The 14,900-nt window shown below is 48.1% G+C and overlaps 1 protein-coding gene across 1 annotated transcript in view; it reads right to left on the bottom strand.

The window, feature by feature from the left end:
• Med26 (mediator complex subunit 26) overlaps positions 1-14,849 on the bottom strand; it is a 49,918-nt gene extending 35,069 nt beyond the window's left edge. Inside the window, 1 exon segment of the mRNA NM_001107300.4 lies at positions 14,510-14,849. Within this exon segment, the coding sequence (NP_001100770.2) occupies positions 14,510-14,581 (72 nt within the window). The 5' untranslated portion in view covers positions 14,582-14,849.
• Between the last annotated feature and the right edge of the window lie 51 nt (positions 14,850-14,900).

Here is a 14,900-nt window from a genome sequence, read left to right as displayed (position 1 = left end):
CAATTAAACTTTGTCCTTTATAATGCCTGGGTCATGATGTCTGTTCACAGCAATGGAAATCCTAAGACACATCTCTTCTCTCTTGAAGTCTTAGTGTCTTCCTTTTCCAAGGATGGAGTCTCTCCAGTGTGTGGAGCTGTGTGGCAGGACTGGTACCCCTAAATACTGTCTCTAAACAAGCAAACATGGCACCTGTAGAAACCATTCAGGCAGCTGCCTATACTCTTCCTAGGGATTGATCATGTTCCTGAAAAAATGGGAAGGGGCTGCCCTGGTTCAGCTCCTATTTGGGGAATACAGGACAGGCTTGCCCTTCCCGTTTGCAAAGACCTGTGGTGATGCAAACATATCTGATGTCATTTGCTCAAAGTGCACAGCTAAAGAGATTCAACCTAGGCTGAAACCCCAATATTGCATATTAAATGTTTCCTTCTTCCCATCTGTCTTCCTTTATCAGGATAGGGTACAGCTTCAGAGGATTTCAGCTGCCATCAAGCCCCACCATCAACCCATACTTAAAGAGTAAATTCTCATCATGAGACCCCACTGACTGGCTCAGGAGCTCCTGGATATCACAAAGACCATATTTGGCTAAAAGGAACAGCAGATCCTCTGCATCACACAAGCCTAGGTAGCTCAAGGCCACAGAAGTATCTATCCAGCTCAGCACACTGGTATCCTGGGTACCTTTCTGGGTGAACAGATGTACCTGTTGAACTAAGGCTCTGAGGGTGGACAGGTCAGGCTCACAGCCCCACACTGGGAAGTGGTCAGCTGCAGAGCTTCACTAGGCCTCAGTGTCTTACACCTGTAAAGTGGCCCGCCTAACACAAGTGAGCACATTGTGGGAACTGACACTGTCTTCATGGCCATTTCTCTCCTGTCCCTTAAAAGACTTCTTAGCAAGGACCTAGCTGTGGTATCTTCTAAAGCTCCCCCTCCCCCCACCTAGGCACTCAGGCCGAGACAGGAGTGAATATAAGTTCCAGGCCAAGCATGATCTACACCCCAAGGTCCTGTTTAAAACCAAGAGTTTCAGGAAGCATGTGGGGGATTTGGGAACAGAAATCCATCCTGAAAGTCTACTTGGCACACGTAGAGTTGGGGGTCCTACCTTGGACTCTTCTGGCTATCTGATCTCTAGAAAAGAGGCCTTAACCCCCTTCCTCATGGAGAGGGAAAGGCAACAGATCTCTCATGAGCACGATGACTTAAACAGAAGCCAGGCACTGCTACCACCATCACACCTAGAGTAGGATAATGTCATTATGCAGCAAGGTAAGCCCAGGATAAGGCATAGCCTATCACTGGATTAGAAGGAAGGGTAGGCGGGGAAAAGTCTAGGAAGGAGAGGATTCAAGATGGAAACGACAGAGGAAGATGGTAACAATTCAGGTGGTCTAGGTCAATTGTATCTTGTCTAGGTGGGTGGTTTCTATCTTTATTAATTGGCAGTGAATTTATTCTGTGGATGTATTGTGGACTGAATGTTTAACATGTAAATCTTGATTTTACCTGGTGGGTGGCTGGAACCAGAGAGTTCCTAGCAATGGGAGCAGAGAGACCGCTGGGGCTAGAAGATAGCTAGGCTAACACTAATGTAGTGCCACACTGAAGCCAGCCACTGCTGAGATAAATTAAGGTTAACTCTATACGGCCCTACAGTGCCAGAACTAATGCCAGTTGGGGCCCAGTGTGGAGAGGAGAGGCGCAGGAGCCCTTTTTTAATCTTACCACAACATCTAGGACCCCACAGGATGATACTAGCCCCATATCACAATAGGCACCCAAGCTTGGAAACATTAAGACATTCCAAGGTCACTAGAAGGTAAGTGAGATGACTCAGAACATGTGTACTCATGCACTCAAGGCCCAAGAGGTTCAACATGTCAGGTCCTGCCCAAAAACATGCACAACCTCGACACTCAGTGAGAGTGAGTGACATACACAGGTCAGTCAAACTGCAGGAAGAACCAAGGTAGTGGGTCCAAAGGGTCTGCCAGGTTCCGCTACTTCAACACCCACACTGCCAAATATACGTATGCCCAGGCCTCGTGAAAACTTAATTTCCACCCCAAACCCAACCCTCAGCTTAGACACTACTGTGCTCAGAAGAAAGAACACATACCTACCTGTGACTTGGTCACAGGATGAACAGGTTCACTCCACACTAGCAAGACAAGAGGCCAACCACCATTCCTTCCCTCAACAGGAACTGAGGAGGGAAATAGCAGGCCTGTCAGAGGTTGAAGGAGCACAAGATGGATCCAATTGCCAAAAGCAACTTGCACACTGTGCTGCTCTGCTGAGAACTCTCAACCCAAAGCACAGGAGAAAGTAAAAGAGGGAGAAAAGCAAAAGAGTGCAGTGATAGGGAACAGAGCAAGAGCTCAGGTGCTAACCACTAGCCAAGGACAGTAAGAGGCTGCTCAAGTCAGAACCTGGGATCCAAAGCACTCTTATAATTCTGTCCTGACTTAGCAGCAAGCATCTTAAGTCTTTCCCATTATTGACCCCAATCCCACCAACAAAGTGCTACAACTTGCACAAGTGCCTGTTGGGTCATAGTGCTTCCCTGCACTAGTTACTGACCAGGAAAACAAAACCCTAAGATTGGCCAGACTGGACTGGACTGGAGAGATGTTCCTTCAGGAAATCCAGGATGGCAGGGGAGCTAGATGAACCACTGCCTTGTCACTTGTGTGTTATTTACATGTTAGCTACTAAGACTAAGACCACTGAATCCTAATCTCAACAGCCTCCAGAGTCAGTGGTGTCTGCATCCTCCTGAGAAGAAAATCTCTGAACCTAAGCTTACCCAAGGCAGAAGGCAAACAGCAAGGCCAGGTTATAAGAGAAATAGTGTCTTCCCTGTGTGCCACCCAAGGAGCTGAGTGAGGTTCCTTGGCAGTCAGCAGCAGGTTCCATCAGGTAAACATCTCAATCTCTGATTGTAGCAACTGGCTCTGAGATAAGATAAGAGGAGATGCATACACACACAACTTGCTACTCTAGAAGCCCTGAGTTTCAGCCTCCCGGAATATGGGAGCCCAGGATAATTGCAAGTAGCCCAGAATGTAGAACACAGCACCAAAGAACACAGCCCAGCACATCCAAGGCTGAGGTGAAGAGGAACCTGTTCAAGACTGGGCTGCGTGAACATGGAATAGTGCTGGACTGTCGGGGCCCAACAGCACAAGGACAGCTTTGAAGTCAGTCAGATGAGTATATAAATGATGCTGGTAAAGCCAAAATGGAGCCAAAACATCTGGCTGGTAAAGCCAAAACAGGAGACAATGGGTACCCTGGAAGAGATACACACAGAAAGGGAAGACCAACATAGTAAGAAGACAAGGGTCAAGGCTCACTGTAAGGCTTCATCATGATGGACACGGGAGACAATGTAGGAACCCAGGAAGGCATTCTGGGTGACCAACACAGTAGGCACTCCAGTGCCCACAGATAGCTCACTCTACAAAGCAGACAATGCCAACTTTGCATTCCATATCCCCTAGGATTGAAACCACATCCAAGACAGGAGCCTGGACATGTCCCTAGCCTCTGGAAGAACTGGTACAGTATTGAGTTCCAACCTTCCACAAAAGCACCCCATGTAAGCATAATCAGCCAAATGCACCATGGTGTGGTCCCCTAATCCTGACCAAGATCAGGAAGGACAACCTGTTGGCTCTAATGTCTCCAATTTCATGATTACCCTGGGGCACCTACTGTTTCTATCTGTACGGTAGATCCTGCTTGTTTTGGAAACTTCTGGAAATTTCCTATGGGCACAGGCATTTATATCACATCCCTCCTATTCACAATTGCTTGGTCTGGCCTGGAGAGCTGTTGTCTTTGCCACAATATGGAAAAAGCTTGCACATGCTCAAGCACACACATGCACACATACACATATATACATACATGACACTGAGGGCAACATAAAAAAAGTTCTCTCCCTTTCTCCCACTGGAACATTAGCCCCAAACTCAATGATGACTCAGCCTTGGTAGGAGGGAAAGGGCAGCCTGGCAAAGCAAGAGCTTGGCAGCCTAAACAGGGGATACTTGTGCACTTGTGTCCTGGGAAGTCAGCTCCAGATTTCTTCTTAGTGGCCATATCCTACTGTCAGTATGGAACTCAGTTCCTTTAAAACTAGTAACAGCAACATCCATTCACAAACCTTGATGGTACCAGCTAACCCCTGGCTGCCAACCACTAGGAAAAGCAGAGAGCCACTGGCTGTCATGCTGCCCAGTGCATCCAGAGTACAGGAAAAGACAGTGGTCATTCAACAAGCAACCCTTGGGCCTGTCAATTGGTCAACCGAAAGGAAGCAGCATCCCAGAAACACAGAGACCAGTTTTTGGTTCCCCAGGTTAACTAGAGGGATGGGATAGATAAGAGGAAACAGTCAAGACAGTCAGGCCAAACCAGACTTCCTAGTCCCAAATCTGTAGCCTCTCACTCTACACAAGCGTGGGCTCTGGCCTGGGACCCTTGCTTGTGTGAACAGTAGGTCTGAGCAGAGACAGTCTCTCAAGCATAAGAGGAGATTACTATAAGAACCAAGGAAGACTCACCCACAATGAGGGACAAAAGTGCAACTTACCACACCTGCACCAGGAGAGGCTAACAGCTCAGCACCAGGGGGTGATAGTAGGCAAATCCAGAGCTTGAAATGAAACCCTAACAAGTAGCACTTAGGGATCTCTTCCTGCAAATCACTCAACACTTACTCTGGACTTTCTATCATCAGATCTCACTGGCCCTCTAGGGCAGCTCTCCAGACCCAGTTCTGGGCCCAGCTAATTGGTGGTGATTATCACATCAGATTTTGGGGTAAAGCAATCAAAGTGTTGTGCTGAGGGGACCTCACCCCACCCCAAGGTAAAGCAGCAGATTGGGTTAGCCAAGGATGTAAGGATGGCTCAGCCAGAACCCAGCCAAGTGAACGCTGGAGGAAATGGTAAGAACTAATAAGCCAAAGGCTACCTTCCCATCTAACAACAGCACATCAGTCCTGCAGGCCCCACAACAGACACCATACAAGTAAAGCATTCACCCTACATAGATTCATTCCAGGAGGCCTAGCCCTAAACACAGGCAAGCCTTAGTCACCTGTTTGCTAGCCTGATTACCTAAGTTTGATCCCCTAAAACCAACATACAAATAGAAGAGGACCAATCCCACAAAACTGTTCTCTAACCTCCACACAAATATCATGGTATACCTGCCCCCTGCACACCCAGTAAGATTTTTTTTTTTAATTAAAAAGAAAATGTTGGGCATGGTGGTGCATGCCTTTAATCTCAAGGCTCAGGAAACAGAGGCAGGAGGATATGAGTTGAAGGGCTGTCTGGGCTACAGAGTGAGTTCTAAGACTGCCAGGGCTACACAGAGAACCTTCTCTTTAAAAAAAGAAAGAAAGAAGGAAGGACGGAAGCAAGAAAGCAAGCTTGAAGGAAGAAAGAAGAAAGAAAAGTAGGCAAGCCGACCCATTACCATAGTAACTAGAGGTCACCCCAAGGAAAGATTTGGCTACCACAACCTGAGCCAGGCCAGGGCTTAATGAAGGATGAAGCCATTCAAGAAACAAAACTCCAGCCCCAGTCAAAGGGACTGTGTCAGATATATACAGAGTCCCTCAATAACTTGTTTTGTTGTCGCTGGTCCAGCTCAGATTGGAATGGCTACATCTTTGTCCCTCAAGCAAGACTCAGCACATGTCTACCCAGAGAGTACAGTGACTGACCACATGGAAGGGAAAGGAGACTGTGGTACCATCACTATCTACAGCACTCTCTCAGCAACTTATCAACCACTGAAGCACATGAAGCACTGAAGGCTGCTAGCACCTGATCTACCTGCTCAGATGAAGGCTGAAAGGCAACTCCAAACTAATCCTTTTCCACTAGCCAGTAGGCACTGGGAGGAGCCTATAACTAGTCCTTTTCCACTAGCCAGTAGGCACTGGGAGGAGCTTACAAGCAAATGGAAAGGCAAAAACCAAGGCCCTTAATCAAAGGTAGGGTGTGTGTGTGTGTGATGAAGGCCACTACTTACAGGTAGTTAGAAGGCTGAGGAGGATCAATTGAGCTTAGAGAGTCAAGGCTAGCCAAAACTCACCAACAAGTGGGAACAGAGATTGGCTCAGTGGTTAGGAACACTTGCTGCTCTTTTAGTGTTCTGAGTTAGGGACCAGCACCCATGTCAGATAAGTCACAACAGCACGTAATTCCTCTTGTGTGTGTGTGTGTGTGTGTGTGTGTGTGTGTGTGTGTGTGTGTGTGAGAGAGAGAGAGAGAGAGAGAGAGAGAGAGAGAGAGAGCGAGCAAGCGCACAAGCGCAGTTTGCATACTGGCCTATGCCTTAATCTAAGCAATATAAATGAAGAGGCTAGCCTGGTCTACATAATGAGTTCCATGACAACCAGAGCTACAGTGAGATCTTATACATACATACATACATACATACATACATACATACACACACACACACACACACACACACACACACATACATACATACACACACATACATACATACATACAAAAGTCAACAATGGAAACGTGCTATGACCTTGGCAAGGTTTTAAAAGATGTTACACAAGCCATATGGACTTTACAAAGAAATGTATCAAAAAAGGGGGGAGGCTATGGGGATAAATGGGGTTTCCCACCAAAGGGAGTACCAAAGGTGATTCCCAGGTGTCAAATACAGGTGAGACCAGCTTTCTCACCTAAGACTCCCTCTGAAAACAAGAGCCACACCCAAACTTGAGAACTTTAAAAAAAACAATGGAAAACCCAGCTACACTTAAAAGCACACCAAAAGAACAAAGACTGGAAAGCTACAACAAAAACGGGTTCTTGCATCTAGAACAGTTTGGAGCCAGAGTTAAAGTAAATGAAAGGGATAAAAGCCAGAAAGAAGTTCCCAGGACTCAAGTCCTGCTCCAGCACAGCTCACACTACCTTGCAGCTCCAACTCCAGGGCGTCTGATACCCTCTTCTGGCCTTCTCAAGCACCTGCACCAATGTGGCATACACCACTCTGACACGTAAAAAGAAATTTCTCTTAATTTTTTTTCAAGTAAAAGGGGAAAAGTTGCATGAATAGGGAAGTGAACAGAAATGCAAACTAAACACTTCAGAGCTTTATGGTGGGAGCCTTTGAAATAAAGTTCAGCTCTCACTGAAGGCCCACTTGCTTCAGGGTCACCCAGCTCTGGTTTGAGACCCACAGATTGCTTAGTCTTTCCTGGCCCCTTAGTTGAAGACAAGTGCCCACCTTCAGGCTAAAAGAGCAAGCAAATGCTCTTAGTGCATGGAAGCCACTAGTGGCACTGGCTTGTTAACTGCTTCTGCCAACACAAGACATCACGCCTACCTCTGAGCTCAAGGGAAATCATTTTTTTTAAATGTATTTATTTTGAGAGTGTAACCCTGGCTGGCCCGAAATTCACTATGTAGACAAAGATGGTTTGGAACTAAGAGATTGGCCTACCCCTACCCCTCAAGTACTGGGATTAAAGGCATGCTTCACCAAGGCCTGCCAGAACTTTGATGGCCCTGGGCTTCCCTGTGGCTCCAGTAGCTGGATCTAGGAAACTGCTGAAACTCCAGCAACTCAGAAGCTGGAACCAGAGCTGCCTGGCAAGCCTGCATCCCCAGAGGGCACATCACCTCACCTGAAGTGATGCTCTCTTCAACAATCCATAGAGAACCATGGAAGATTAGGGAACTAGATGGCCACCACACAATCCAAGACAACCCTAAGAGCAGTAGGGCTTTCTCCCAGAATTCCTGCCCTTCCTTTACATCCACACACTATCACACCATTTCAGATGGAGGGCTCACTTATCAAACGGAAGGCTGAGGCAGGAGCTCCAGGCTAGCCCAGGGAGAAAAGCAAGATGCCAAAGTAAAAAAAGAAAATGCAGTATGACCCTTAGCCATATCCAAGCTCTCCAGCTCGCTCCAAGAGCTTGAATTGAAATGTACATGAGATAGACTGCTCAGTGACTGACCAACCTGATTATTCCTTCCAAGTCTGTTCCCCTCATAGTAGAAACAAACCAAGAGCTAACCGCATGCACCTGCTATAAAGCACTGAATTCTGAACTTCCAGAAGACAGAGTATTCCAGAGAGCCATTTCATGCTCTTGAGAATTCTAGCTTGGGTCAGATGATGGTGGCACACACACTTAATGTGAACACTCGGAGGCAGGAGGCAGGAGGCAGGAGGCAGGAGGCAGGAGGCAGGAGGCAGGAGGCAGAGGCAGAGGCAGAGGCAGAGGCAGAGGCAGAGGCAGGCAGATCACTGTGAGCTGGAGGCCAGCCTGGTCTACAGAACGAGTTCCAGGACTACACAGAGACCCTACCTCAGAAACAAAACAAAAAAGAATTCAAACTTGGACTAGAGAGATGGTTCCAAGGCTCTCCTTACACAGGACCTGAGTTCAGTTCCCAGAACCCACATGGTAGCTCACAACCCTCTATAAGCACATGTATGATGAACATACACATACGCAGGCAAAACACTAATCCATATAAAGTCATCTTTTAAGAAAATAATTTGACGGGGCTGGGGATTTAGCTCAGTGGTAGAGCGCTTACCTAGGAAGCGCAAGGCCCTGGGTTCGGTCCCCAGCTCCGAAAAAAAGAACCAAAAATAATTTGACACAAGGCCCTGGGTTTGGTCCCCAGCTCCGAAAAAAAAGAAAAAAAAAAAAAAAGAAAGAAAGAAAGAAAATAATTTGTTAATAAAAAAAGTCTAGCCAGGTGATTAGTGGTTAATTTCAGCACTCAGAAGACAGAGGCAGAGGCAGAGGCAGATGGATCTCTGAGAGTTCCAGAATAGCCAGGGCTACATAGAGTGAGAAACCCTGTCTCAAAAAAACTTACACACACACACACACACACACACACACACACACACACACACACCTTTTTAAAAGAATTCTTTGATTGGCAAGATGGTTCAGTAAGTAGAAGCACTATAGCACAAGCCTAGCATCCCCTGGAACCACACAAACATGAAGGGAGAAAACTGACTCCTCAAAACTGTCCTCTGATCTTCACAGATGTGCCATCATCACTTGCAATTTTCCACCATCAGGCACATAGGCATGTACACACATACACACACTTTTAGACATCCACACACAGCACACCATTCTGGCCCCCTTGGCAGACTGCACATTCCCAAGGGCAGAAACTGGGTGCACTCAAGTCTGCCTACCACCCCAAGTACTATAAGCACTACAGAGAAATGGCTAGTCAACTTACTCAGCCACCTCTCAGTGGCTCATGAAGATGTGTAACTGCATGGGCTTCCAGACCTGAGACTGGAAGGAAGCTTAGGCATAGCACAGGTTTACCTCACTCAGGAAATGAGCCCCACTTCCTAAGATCCTACACGAGGGGACATTTGTGCCCTGAGAATGAAAGGAGTGCAGACTTGGCCAGGCCACCAGAGAACACACCGCCTGCTTACTGCTTAATGAACCTCAACCGCAGCGGCCCATTCTCACAACCAATTACAGAGCCAGGCTCAGGACAGTACACTCCCAGGAAATGAAAAGGAGTGGCCCCCAGAAGCAGCTTCAGAAGGAGTCTGTCATGAGAAGCAGAAGGCCCCCCAGCACACTCAATCTGGGGCCAGTTTGGGGTCAAGAGGTACTGAGGACTGCAGGAGTAGGATGCCGGGTCATCAACTCTGATCCTGGCACCTTGAGGTGTCTGTCTGCCACAACCAGCAACATCATTGATCAAGGGATAATACATACTCCCTTTGACCCAGAACAGGGTCTCTCTATATAGCCCTGATTTCCGGGAACTCACTCTGTAGACCAGGCTGTCCTGGAATTCCCCTGCCTCTGCCTCCTGAGTGCTGGGATAAAGGCCCTTTTAGATCTATGTCCAGGACAAAAGTCCTCTCCTCTAGGCTAGTGTTGGGACAGCTCTCCAGGCCTCAAGACCAAACTCCCAGCTTTGAGACCATCTAAAAACTCACTGAGGACAAAGTCTACCTTCCTCAGGGAGACAAAACATCAAACAAAACCTGATTCCCAAGTCAGAACTGCCACTCTGCTGTTCTCCTGAATGCTGATCCCAGCAAAGAACAGGGATACCAATGTGGAGGACCCAGCAGAGCTAACACACTCAACTCCTGTATCCTTTCTGACAGGATCACTGGCATTTTAAGTTAGTGTCAAAAGAGCTATCACCTTTCAGCAGAAAGCAAGACACAGGCAAAGTTCCACATCAACTGACACAAAGACAGAGCCCCTGCAATGCTAACAGGAACTCTCACCCAGCTCTGATCACCTAAGACTAGCAGGTCAAGCCTACCCTACTCAAGCAATGCCATCAGCTCATGACACCCTTCTACACCCTGACAATGACATAAGTTGGCTGCAAAGGGTACTCTGAGCCAGGGCATCAGCAAGGCCAGCATGAGAGCACACTGCCACACTGCATCCCTCCCTCTTCACACCAGCTTACCCCTGCTTCATGCTTTGTCCAAGGTCATGTCTTCATTTCTCAACCATAACCTGATACTATTCCATGTCATAAGTGCTGTCACTTAACTCGAAGTACCTAACTCTGGGCTAGTCACCTTACATGAAGTCACTAAGAAACAAAAGCATCTTGTCCTCTCCTAGCCACAGCATTATGCTGTCAGAAATGGAGACTGGCTTCATCTCACCTCCCTTTATGGGGCTACTGGGAAGAACAAAACACACTGTCAGGGTACCCCGAAAATTAATTAGGGGTGTACATCTCTCCTTAGCAAATTAAGTAGGGGTGTAGACAGCTGAAAAAGTTCATACAATCCACCCTGCACAAATTCCTGAAGAAATCCTTCCAGAACAACTCATGTAGGCCACTGCAGCCCTTCCAGAGCTGAACCTGGGTCTGGAGAGAACTCTTCCAGGACTGTCCACCAGTCCCAGTCCCTTTGCTGCAAGGAACTTGCCGGCCAGCAGAGGCAAGTGATTCCAAGTAGGAAATGATGGCCATGGTGTCTGCTTCTGGAAGAGTGAGAGGAAGACAGCAGCTCTTGACATCTGTTCCAGAGCCCAGCAGTGGTTGAGTCCTCCTTCACCAAGCCTTCTCTGTCCTCCCACTGCTCTGTAACCAGGGCTACAAAGCTGCCTTTGGCAGGTCCCATCTTGAACCACCATTTCACTATTTAGCTATGAGACTGTTCTGTCTGTCTTTCCACTGTCTTGAAAAGTGAAATATGTTAACCATAAGGTCACACTCACATTCTCCACAGACATATCTCAAGCCACCTGTGATTTTCTCAGTCACTAATGCTCCCATTAGGCCATTCCACAGCTGGCCTTCAGGACTGGAGCACAGGACTTCTTGAGAAAATGGGGACTTAGAGGCAACTCCTGAATCATAGGCTCAAGAGTTGAAAACAAAATTCAGAAAAGAAGGACTCTTCTCTAGGAAAGGGGGCAAGACATGGAACATATATGAGGAGCTGATCTCTCAGGAAGACATGGCCCAGACTTTCTTCAAACAGCAAGGGCACCACAGGACTAAGAACCCTGTTACTGGCCAAACGGGAACTCACTATGATTTTTGCGTAAGAGTAAGTCATACCCTTCACCTTTATTCATAAGACAAACAGATGTACAGTGTAGTTCAGAGACTGTCAACATGTTGAGCTGAGCAAACACACTGAGGTGCGTGAGGCCTCCACAGTTCTGGAAGTCCGTTAGCTGTCTTTTGGAGAGGGCCTTCCTGAAGTACAGACTTGGCAGGTCAGTGGTTGCTGCTGCTGAGGCTTGAACACAGACCAAGGATGGCTATCTTCCTGAGACTTCCTTGGTCAAGGAGCTGGTCAGTCAGATGTTCCTAACCTCAGAGACTGTGGACTTTAGGTCAGCTGCCTGGCACTGATTTTTTTAAGCCAATAGCTAAATTTGTTAGCCATAATTGCATACTCATAAAGGTAAGCATTACATGACACCATTCTCTGTCACTTCTCTCTAAAGAGGGTTAATTTTAGTGTTGACTCTTCAACTCTGTCCCCGTTTTGTATTTTTTCCATGAACATCCTAAATATGTGTCAATTACCAAGTGGTGGAGCTCATAACTGGGCAGATCAGAGCAAGAGCAGAGATCCCTGCACCAACATGCGGCTCTTACCTGGGCCCTGAGCAATCACAGAGACAATGCAAATGGCCGGGCACCCCTCAGCAAGAAATGGAGGACAGTGCTCCAGGCTGATTCTACAAAGAGATTCTGCAAAGCTAGCCCCTAGAACATATACCTAGTTGTTTTTGCGGATAGTCACTGACACATTGCATTTAGGGAAACACTCCCCTCCTCACTCAGAGATAAGTTCTCAACTCCAGCCCCAACAAGGTCTCCTATCACTACAGCCCTTTGAGATACACACTCCAAGCAACTTACTCACAGGCCAATGAGCACTTAGGACCAAGGGAAGATTCAAGAAACTAAAGTTGGAGGCCAAGCATGGTGGCACATACCTTTAATCCCAGCATTTGGGATTAAAGCAGGTAAAAGCAGACAGGTTCTGTGAGGACACCCTGGTTTACATACATAGTGACTTCCAGAGACAGTCTCAGAAAAAAGACACAAACTAAAATTTGGGCCCTCTATCTTCCTTCTTCTATCCCCAAAGGGTCTTTTAGTCAGACCCTTACCTAGCACTTGGACCCCACCTGATCTACAACATCATGACTACCTGTCAAAGCACTTGCTGATCCCAACACTCTCACATGCAAGCAGTCAGGATCTCTGAGAAGATCTCAGCAAGGAGTTACACAGGTGTAAGATTTACACTGTGGAAGAGAGGAGCAGTGATAGTGCAAGCATTTAATCCCAGCACTCAGAAGGAAAAGGCAGGAGAATCTCTGAGGCCAGCAGCATGGTCAAAGAGCAAGTTCTAGGATAGCCAGACCTACACAGAAGAGGAACCCTTCTCGAAAAACAACATCAAAAAGATTACACTATACACTATAGCTTCAGCAAAGATGCAAAAGCCATCAAGGCTATGTTTTCCTATCACTTATCTTTACCTTTTAATATCCTAATATATCAATCATGTGATTAGTCAGCTATTACCAATCACTGGCAAAAAACAAAACAAAACAAAAAACCCTTAAACCCGCCCCCCAAAAAAGAAAGGTTTTCTAGAAGATTTTTATCTAGCCTGTCTCTATTCCACCACAAAAAAAAAAAAAAGTCTACAATATTTACTAAATTACTATCGACGTGATCCTAAAGACTAGGAAGAGAATAATTTTGAATCTGGCAAGCAGATTCTCATAGAAACTAGAACATCTCTATTTCTACCAAGACCACACAAACAATGTGAATTATTCTGAACACACAATACAGCACATTGCTACAAGTAACTAGCCAAGCATAGGCAAGGGAACCCAAAAAGGTTCAAACCTCTGTTACCTGGTCCAAGATGATTTTTTTTCTTCCATCCTGGGCATATTAAAAAGTGATCTCAAAAGCCACTTCCTGGTTTCCCAGCAAACACTTCATATCTGAATGCCTGTGCATCTTCCCATGGCCCTACTCCTGACAGCAACAAGGACACCCGCCCCCTGCACTGCCAACAAACCTTTGGAAAAAATACAAGAACAAGTAAAATTAGTCTACACTCACACAGGAAGAAAAAAGGCGTCCTACTACTCACAGGACTCTTGACAGAGGAAAGTGTGATCCCTTACAATTAAATCTTGACAGCCTAGAGTCCAAAGCACCTCAGGTGGAGCAAGAGAGATGGAAAGAGGACCGGAAGATAGGGATAAGAGAACAATCTACTGTGATCGGCAGTATTTCAGTACTAAAATCCCAGGCTTTAGCTACTGGTCAGACGCGCAATGGAGCATTTACGCCAAGAGAGGTGACAGGAAGGGTCCCACTCTCTGCAGAGTCGTCTTTTCTAGGAAGCGACCCACTATCAGAAGAGAGGATACTCTCCAGGCATCACAGGAAGACAGACTGATGGCAGAACAGGCCTAGGGTTCCCTACGAATCCAAGAAGGGGATTCGCTAGAAGACCGAGGGGGAGTAAAGGCCAAGACTCCAGAGACGCGGGCTACCCGAGTCATCGCGGAGACACCAGTTGCTTTCTACCTTGTCCCCCGGCAGGGAGACCTTTCCGGGGGGTTCTCAGTTCCCGGGGTTGGGGTGAGGCAAGAAGGGCACGGTGGGGAGCACCAAGGGCAGCCGGGCTGGGACAACCGAGGAGAACCAGCTCTCATCAAAGCTCCGAACGATCCCTCAGTCCAGGCCGCGTGAAGCCTCGGCCTCAGGTACCCTCAGCTGCCGGGGTACCCGCCTTGCCTTCGGCCTCCGGACCCAGGAGAACGAGACACCGAGATGGCAGCGGCCGTGGCGGGCAGATCACCGCCCGGAGAGAACCCCTGGCAGGGGCGCGTCGGAGGGGGAGGGTCCCGACACATGCGGCCTCGGTCCCCGATCGCGCGGCAGTCACTTACGTTGCTCTGGGAGTCGATGGCCTGTAGCAGCCGGTCCCTCATCTGCTGCGGAGACGCCGGAGCCGCTGTCATTGCCTGGGCGAAGCGGGGGGGAGCGGCCGGGCCGGCGGGCGGGCAGGCTGAGGAGGGGGGACGCAGGTCAGTCACTCGCCGGCCTCCGGGAACGGAGCCGCATGTTCCCCGCGGCGCCAGAGGAGGTCGAGGCGCTCGGGGAGATGGCGGAGGACGGAGGAAAGCGGAGGGGACCGGAGCTCAGGCCCCGGACCGCCGCCGCCACCGCCGAGCAAGGAGGAGGAGGAGCCGACGGAGAAGCCTCCGCCACTACCGCCGCCGCCGCCGCCTCGAGAACCAAACTCCAGTGAGCTGCCCCCGCGCTGAGCACTCTGGGTAA

Source organism: Rattus norvegicus, chromosome 16 (genome assembly GCF_021556685.1).
Source record: "Rattus norvegicus strain SHRSP/BbbUtx chromosome 16, alternate assembly SHRSP_T2T, whole genome shotgun sequence".
NCBI lineage: Eukaryota > Metazoa > Chordata > Mammalia > Rodentia > Muridae > Rattus > Rattus norvegicus.
This window is presented reverse-complemented; position numbering and strand designations above follow the sequence as displayed.